Source organism: Octodon degus, unplaced genomic scaffold (genome assembly GCF_000260255.1).
Source record: "Octodon degus isolate 3935 unplaced genomic scaffold, OctDeg1.0 scaffold00050, whole genome shotgun sequence".
In the NCBI taxonomy this organism is placed as follows: domain Eukaryota; kingdom Metazoa; phylum Chordata; class Mammalia; order Rodentia; family Octodontidae; genus Octodon; species Octodon degus.
In genome coordinates this window covers 6,450,670-6,458,814 of record NW_004524626.1, presented here as the reverse complement: position 1 = coordinate 6,458,814, position 8,145 = coordinate 6,450,670, and the positions used below count along the sequence as shown (strand labels likewise).

Below are 8,145 nucleotides of genomic sequence, written 5' to 3'. Positions count from 1 at the left end.
GAGAGAGAGAGAGAGAGAGAGAGAGAGAGAGAGAGAGAGAGAGAGAGAGAGGTGAAAACAGCAGTCACATTGCCAACTACTATCAAAACACTTGGTAGTTTTGGTGGCCTGTTGACCTTCTCAAATGATCTAGGGACTCCAGGGACTCCATTTTTGTGAGCCACTTTTATAATCTAGAAGGAAGATATATACATTACACTGGGGAGGTAGCTCAGTGGGACAGTGTCTGGCAAGAACAAAGTCCTAAATTTGATTCTCAGTACCAAAAAAAATAAATAAATAAATAAAATAAATAAAAAATCATACAAATGTTTAAGGCTAGGAGACACCATGAACCTTCTATTGGCTTAGCCAGAACAGAAAACAGCACACTCTAAGTCACTGTTGAGCTGACCCCCTACTATTGAAGTCTCACATTATTTCCAGTTTTCTGGTTTTACTTGAATTAGTATTTGCCTTTGGCTTTCTGCATATTGTAAATCAAAAGGATGATTTCAAAGGACGTACACACTCATCATGAGTCTGATATTGCCAAACACCTCCCCAAAACCCTGCTCCAGTTTGCTCTACTTCAGGACAGGCTATAAGGATCCTTTTTGCTTCAGCCCTGCTGGAGATGGAACCCAGAGCTTCACTCATGCTGCTGGGCCGGTGTTCACCACTGAGCCGCAATCCCAGCCTCTCAAGTACTTCCATATTCACAGAGAAGACAGCAAAATGTCCCTAAAGCTACTATGCCACAAGTCAATCCGTAATAGCTCTCCTGCTGTGCCCTCAATTGGATCTTTTATCTCTTTCCTTGGCCTCCAGCCACTCCCTGCCTTGAGCCGAGGGACAATTCCTGCTGAAAGGTAGCTCTAGGTAGGAAGAGGCCAGAGACCTGGGGCTACAAAGTGAGGGCTGCAAGGCCCTGTGCAGCTCACTGGGACAGAGGCCTCGGCAGGCACTACGTGACCCAGAGAGGCTCTGCACCTCTCTGGGCCTCACTCCCCAACCTCCAGTGAACATACATTTATGAGCAAGGATCTGCCCCACGGTGTCCCTGTCAAAGGCTGTGGAGGGGCTGAAGAGGGCTCCCTGGAAGAGGCAAGGGACACTCACCAAGCTCATTCATGGCCCGGCGGTATTCTTCATCAAAGGACAGCTTCATCACAGCGCAGGTAGCCTGGCAGATCTGAGGCTCAATGGGGACCGGGGCTGTAGGAGAGGGTACCAAGTCATAAGCTCCCTCCTGGGGAAATAGGCCAGGGGGACCTCAGAAGGTCATATCCCACATGGGCCTGCAAGGATCCCATGAGCTGTGCAAGCCCCTGAGTCCTGGGCACACCCAAAGCAGTGTTTCCCTTTCTGCACAGCTCCCGGATGCAAGAAAGAGGCTGCCTACTCAGGATGTCTGTGCACAACACCACTCAGCCTTTGCCCTGCATTATTAGCTTTGTAGGCCAGGTGTGGTAACACATGTCTATCATGACAGTACTCAGAAGGCTGAGGCAGGAGGATCTTCACAAGTTTGAGACCAGCCTGGGCTACAAAGTGAGCTCAAAGTGAGCTCAAGCCTGAAACACATAGTGAGACCTGGTCTCAAGAAACAAGGGGCCAGAGAGATGGCTCAGGAGAATAAGTACTTGCGGGGCAAGCACAAGGGCCAGTTCAATTCCCAGTTCAGACAAAAGAAAAGAAAAGAAAGAAAGAAAACAAGACAAACAGGCCTGCCGAGGGGGCCCCACCCCCCACGGCCTGCTGAGACAGCAATTGAGACTGGGCCTGGAGTCGCACGCCTGTAATCCCAGCTCTTGGGAGGCTGTAAATAGAAGGATCACTACGAGTCCAATCTGGTAGTGAGACCTTGAACACCCTGTAGTCCCTTCCCTAAAATACAAAAAAATAAAAGACAAAAAAAATTCTTTCCTGAGCTGCCAGGTACAAACACTGCTGATGGCTCATGAGTATTTTTTTGTCATATTGGTATCTGGTTCCCACAAGGTTTCAGACAGAGCACTACACAGAGGGGGACATGTGGCAACACTGACACACAGTGCCCTAACCCAAACGCACGTGGACGTTGCACAGAGGCGCTAGCCTGTACTCACCGCCGCTGGCGCCACCCGCCTCGGGCCCACTCTCCCGCGCCTGCAGCCAGTCCCAGCAGGTCTCACAGTAGGCTCGGATCTGCTCCAGCACGTGCAGGACGCGCATCTCCTTTCGAGCCAGGCCCTGGTCGGGCTGAGAGAAGACGATGTTGTGCAGCGCGGCATTGGCCCGCATCCGTGCGTCCTTGGCTCCAGGGGCTCCCGGGTTCCCTGTGCGACGCCCCGCCCCCGCCTCGGCCCCGTGGAGGATCTGCAACAGCAGGGGCAGGCAGCCAGAGCGGCGCATGGCCACACAGCTCTCAGGAGAGCTGGACATGGCCAACAGCGTGCGGGCAGTGTCCTCCTGGTCGCGCGTTGCTAGCATGGACAGCAGCCAGAAGACCACCTCCACCTACGGGGAAAGCGAGGGAGGGTCAGAGAGGGAATTCCACCCCCTCACTTCCCTCAAACTAGGGGTGTCCTCCACTCTTGGGCACTATGCTACCAGGGGGAATAAGGAGAGGGGAAGAGAGTCCATGGAAGCAGGGGTGCCTGGTGTGGGGGTGCATTCCTGAAATCTTAGCCCTCTGGTAGGCTGAGGCAGGAGCCCAAATGTGAGCCCAGCCTGTACAATAATAATAAATATGCAAAATAGATGAATAAAAAGTCAGGGGTGTAGCTTAGTGCAAAGGCCTTGGGTTCAATCTCTAGTACAGTAAATAAGGAGGGCTCCACATCCAGCAGGGATGCTAGACCCCCTCATCCCAACCCCACTGGCTCCCCTCCTCACCTTGCTGTTGCCGGGCTGCGGGGTACCATCCTCAGGGTGTGTAGGAATCTCCGCCTCTGGGTCCTCCTCTACTGGCACCGACTTCACTGCCAGTAAAGCCTACAGGGAAAGTGGCAGGCCTGGGGCTCATTCTGGGAGCACCCCGTCATATGGAGGCCGACTGCGCCCCTCTGATGAAGTGGGTGGGTCTCTGCACCATTCTTGTACTCTTTGCAGGTCAGGGGCCCCTGGGTTCCCTCAAACCACCACCCCCTGGGCCCCTGGCACGGACTCTGATACCTGGGGCTCTGTCTGCTGCACCCGGTCCTGCGCCTCCAGCAGCTCCTTGTCAATTTGTTCCAGGCGCGAAGCTCGGATCTGTGTGGGAGAAATTTGCTGAGACCCAAGCCCGAGTTGAGGACAGGACCAACTGGGGCCTTCTCCCGGATGTGCCACGTCCCCAACTCTGACCCCACCTTCTTTCTGGTGTGTGACTCTTTCCCTGGTCTTTCTTTCTCCCCCCCCTCTACTCCCCCTCCACTCCCCGGTGGGGATTGAACTCAGGCCCTTGCGCTTGCCAGGGAAACGATTATTCTTTTTTTTAAATTTTATTTATTTATTTATGTGTGTGTGTGTGTGTGTGTGTGTGTGTGTGTGTAGCTCAGCCCACCAGGGGGCGGGGCTGGCTGGCATGTGGTGCTGGGGGATTGAACCGAGGTCCCTGTGTTTTGCTAAGCTTGTTCTAAGTAGGTGCTTTAGACCACTGAGCCATTTCACCAGCCCCGGGAAGTGTTTATTGTCCCCGGCCCTATTCCTGGTAAGAGGCTGGGATCTCACTGCACCTCCCGAGCCAGACTGGACCCTTAGAAATCTCCTCTAGAATGCTCTCATAGCCTGAGATCCCGCCTATGAGCGAGGTCCCACTAAAGCAAGTCTCCACCCACAACGATCTCCGCTCTCTGATTCGCCCACTGGCAGATGGCCCCGCCTCAGCCCCGTCCCGCCCTGCACCTGTGCGCGCTGCACCATCTCGTCTGAGGTGCCAAAGCGCTCCTCCATGAGTGAGCGGATGTGTTGGGCCTCGAACTCCAGCTGCTGCCGGATCAGGTCCATCTGCATTGAAAACTGCTGGGAAGAGAAGGCAGGCTGCAGTGAGGGCGCCCAGGTCCCCCGGTGCTCTGGTGTTCCCCTCCCTGGGCAGGACAGGCAGCCCCGTGCGCTCACCGTCTCCACGTGTGGCAGCTCATCCAGGCGCTTGGAGAGACCCTGCAGCTGGGAGTAGTACCACAGCTTCTCCTTCTCCTCCTTCTCGATCTCGCTCAACAGGAAGCACCTAGAGGGACAGGATAGTGGGGTAGGCCTGGCAGAGGGGGCTGCCGCTGCATGCACGGTGTTTATTTTGGTTGTAAAATCACCTGACCGGTGTTTACTGTGCACCAAGACCAGACTCGTGGTAACGTCTCACCCTTGATTCTCCCAACTTTGGGACAGGGGAGAGGAATGGAATTAACTGGGTAGGGTGGTTAAGAAAATTAATTGAAAGGGAAAAAAGCAATTCTTTTATAAATACTGGTCCTTGGAGAAAGGACCAGCGCTTGCTAATGTTCCAGTTTATAAAGCGTAGGCCTCAGGCCCCATGTGCCCCAGGTACAATAGAGCTTCCCTTCTGTCATATCCCCCAGGGCTGGGGATTGAACCTGGAGCCTTTGGCTTGAGCTATATCGCCATTTTTTAAATGTATTTGGTACAGGGTCTCACTAAGCTGCTCGGACTCCTAGAGATCTGTTTTCAGCCTCCCCAGTGCTGGGACTACAGGCTTGCGGCCCCATACCTGGTCTCGGTGGCCCTCACAGCGCACCCAGGGGTGGGGCTGACGCAGCCTATGGTGCAGGGGATCCAACTCTGGTCCCTGAGCTTGCCTTAGTAGGCACTTAGTCCGCTGAGCTATCTTGCTGGCCCTCCTCGCCAATCTTATTTCATTTTTAATTTTTAATTTTGATAGTCTGACTAAATCACTAAATTGCACAGGTTAGACTGGAACTCGAGATCTTCTTGCCTCAGGCTCTCACAGTGCTGGGATTACAGGTGTGCCACATCCAGCCCTGCTGTCTTCGGGGGAGGGGGTGCCCGGAATCAAATTCACAACCTTGCGCTTGCCAGGCAGGTGCTGTGCCACTGAGTCATATCCCTGGCCCTTCTGTTCCCGTTTTACAGAACAGAAATCTGAGGCTGAAAGGGGTGAGGGAACCTGATCGAGATCACACAAAACAGAGCCTTAACTCCAGCCTGTTCTGGAATTCTCTCTGACCTCACACAACCCAGCTGGTCCCAGACCCTGCCTCTTGCCGCTGGCCAGAAAGCTGTTGGCCCAGATTTCCAGCTCTGGGTCCCTCTCTTTACAAAGACTGCCTTGAGCTTTTCCGGCGCTAGGCCAGATTCTGAGCCCTAGCATCGGACACAGCCCTGTCCCTAGCGACGCCAGCCGGCCTGGGCCCCCATAGGGACACCTCCCAGGAGCCTTTGCCCCTGCCAGAAACGCCCCTCACCCTCTTCGTCCTCCAGCTGAAGTCAGCCTAGTCTGAAGAAGGGCAGGGGAGCTACACCGAAGGGGGCGGAGCCGGTTCGGCGGACTGGGGGCCACACGCGGGTGATCAGATCATTGGGCTGGGACAGCTGGGGCGGAGAGTTTGGCTGGGGCGGAGCTACATGCGGCCTCCCGGGTCTGTTTCCCGTGCCCTCTCACCGCTCACGGTCCAATTCCTCCAGGAGGCGGATGGTGGCCCGGCTTAGCTCCCCAAAGCTGTCCTTGGAAGGCCCAGAGCCGTGGATGGGGCTTCCTTCCGGGGTTTGGGCAGTAGGCTCAGGGGCCAGGGCAGGTGGCTGGAACTTGAGGTTGTATAAGCTGGTGATGTCCATCTGGAGAGCTGGGTGGGTGAGAGTAAAGGTCAGTGCCCCAGCTTGCCCTCCTGCTGCCAGCTCCCTTGGAGGTGGCCTCTCACCTTTCAGTTGCTCCAGCACCTCTGTCTGCCCGGATGACACCAGCACACGGGCCTCCTGCTCCAGCTTGCCTTGCAGGTGCTTCAGAACCTCCTGTGGGCCGGGAAGGACACAAAGCCATGACCACTGTCACCTCACCAAGTCACCCACCTGGGATGCCTAGGGCTCTTCCTGCCCTCCTCTGTGGCCCAGGGTCCCCTGTGATCCATCCCACCTGTCCTTCATCATCTGCACCCCGCACCTTCATCCCTGAGGTCTCACTCTCCAGCTTGGACAAGTGGCTCGAGTTGTCCTGAAGCTCCTGCCTCAGGTGACTGTTCTCAGCCTTTAAGGCCTCCACCTGCCGCACCAGCTGCTCATAGGAGGCCACGGAGCTCGTCATCTTCAGCTCCTGCAGCGCCTGGGGTCACAGGGTCAGAGAGTGTTCAGTCCAGGGTTTGGAGGGGTAGCCGGCAGCCCAGACCTCAGCCCCAGCTCCCTCTGTGTGCCAGGCAGCGGTGCATAGCGTGGACCATCCCAGGCACTGCCGATGGAATCCAAGAGACAGACGGCGAGGCAGATGGAGTGACAGACATGCATGGTGACGATCAAAAACAGAGGGGCAAAACCATTAGGCCAGTGTTCAGGTACAGAATCCCTAGCTGCATGGTGGGCCTGTCACTGCTGGCCTCCTAGACACCTCTGAGACATCCTGGCAGACAGATCTGAGACCTTACAGCCTAAGTCAGGGATGGACTGGCAAGCTGAGGCCACCAGGCTCACATGGACAGAGGGCCACAGACAGTGATAGACAAAGACCTTCCCTAGAAACTGATGGCCAGAGAGGCTATGTGGATGGATGACTGGCTAGCCTTGGTGAAGACAATAAGAACACCATGAAACCTTGTTCAATGCCTCAAAAAGCCATGAGCAGATGACAGGGAGCCCCTTGTAGCCAGGCAATGCAAAACAGACTCAAGCCCACCATGATCACCCCAGGGGGTGATCCTACAGCTCCATGTCCCCACCAGTGCACCGGATCCACAGCCTCTGACCAGGCCTTCGTTAGCCCTCCCTATCCTGGTATCCCGGCCCCACCGCCTCATCCTGCCACTGAGGTTGCTTTCTCACTGAGGTCCAGGCTTTTCTTTCTGTCCAGCTGGTCAGCGCCTCCACCCTCAGCTTGGCCCCAGAGCCATCCTGCTCCCCCCAGTGAGCCCCTTCCCTCTTTGTTCCCTTCCCATCAGCGCTCACCCCCTCCCTCCGCCTTTGTCTGAGGTGCACCAATGGCAGCGTGCCCCTTCCTCTGCCACCTCCTCCCGGGGAGCCCCCTCCCCAAGTCAGCCCTGCCCCCCAGGGCACTTGCTCCTCCCCCAGCCACACTCATTCATTCACCCACTCATTCATCCCTCCTCCCCTCTTACCCCAGAAGCCTCCTTCTACCCTGGTGTTTCCCAGAGTATACTGGAGGCTGGAAGAGGAGCAGGGGATGGGATCAGGCCATCCCAACCTGTCTGGCCTCTGCCTTCTTCCATGCCACAGTCCTATGTCTTAGGGACTATCATTAGGCTGTTTCCAAGGGGAGAAAATGAGGACCATAGGAAAACAGACTCACTCAGCAAGAGGATTAGGCATGACTGGAGCCTAGGCAGTGCCCAGAGATGCCCAGAAGTCCACAAAGTGCCAGCAGTGAAACAAGAGCCTCCCACTCTCCCCATCAGGGACAACCCTGCCTGTAATCCACCTCACAAGGCCGATGGGAGCTGTGGTGGCAGGGCCACAGGGCAGAGCAGCCTGGTGGGGGCTGCCGAAAACCAGACCACCACAGCCTTCACGCCAATGCTAATCATACTGAGACTCAACTGGGGTCACAGCTGTGGATCAGGCCCAGGGTAGGGGGTCATACCCAGAACCTCTTCTCACAGGAATGCTGACCAGGGGTGGCCATGTCCCTCCTCATGTTTGGTGGTCACTCCTGTGTCCCCATCAGACTGCACCTGGCATCAAGGCTCCTCCTCACTCTAGCCCACCATCCCCAAATCAACACTGCCACTAGCTCCTCCTCTATCCTAGCACCCCATCTCAACAGGGTACTCACCAGGGTACCTGCCACTTCCTGGCTCCCCACAATCTACTCTTCCTGTACAGCCAAAAAGAGCTCCAAGGGGCTGGAGAGATGGCTCAGTGGTCTAAAGCACCTACTTGAAACAAGTTTGGCAAAGCACAGGGACCGGGGTTCAATCCTCCAGCACCACATGCCAGCCAGCCCCGCCCCCTGGTGGGCTGAGCTGGCCACACACACACACACACAATAAATAAATGTAATAAATA

At 55.8% G+C, this 8,145-nt stretch overlaps 1 protein-coding gene across 3 annotated transcripts in view; it reads right to left on the bottom strand.

Annotated features, from left to right (window-relative positions):
- The window catches only part of Apc2 (APC2, WNT signaling pathway regulator), a 21,165-nt gene extending 14,887 nt beyond the window's left edge, over nt 1–6,278 (bottom strand). Inside the window, exons 1-9 of one of the 3 annotated variants that reach the window (XM_023716993.1) lie at nt 6,077–6,278; nt 5,838–5,928; nt 5,582–5,762; nt 4,063–4,171; nt 3,850–3,963; nt 3,139–3,216; nt 2,860–2,958; nt 2,091–2,481; nt 1,102–1,197 (exon numbers count right to left, since the gene is read on the bottom strand). In XM_023716993.1, coding sequence (XP_023572761.1) covers nt 1,102–1,197; nt 2,091–2,481; nt 2,860–2,958; nt 3,139–3,216; nt 3,850–3,963; nt 4,063–4,171; nt 5,582–5,762; nt 5,838–5,928; nt 6,077–6,217 — 1,300 coding nt within the window. In that variant the 5' untranslated portion in view covers nt 6,218–6,278. Of the gene's footprint in view, nt 1–1,101; nt 1,198–2,090; nt 2,482–2,859; nt 2,959–3,138; nt 3,217–3,849; nt 3,967–4,062; nt 4,172–5,581; nt 5,763–5,837; nt 5,929–6,076 lie in introns of all 3 variants that reach the window. The other 2 variants (XM_004632920.2, XM_023716994.1) reach the window with 2 other exon arrangements.
- Between the last annotated feature and the right edge of the window lie 1,867 nt (nt 6,279–8,145).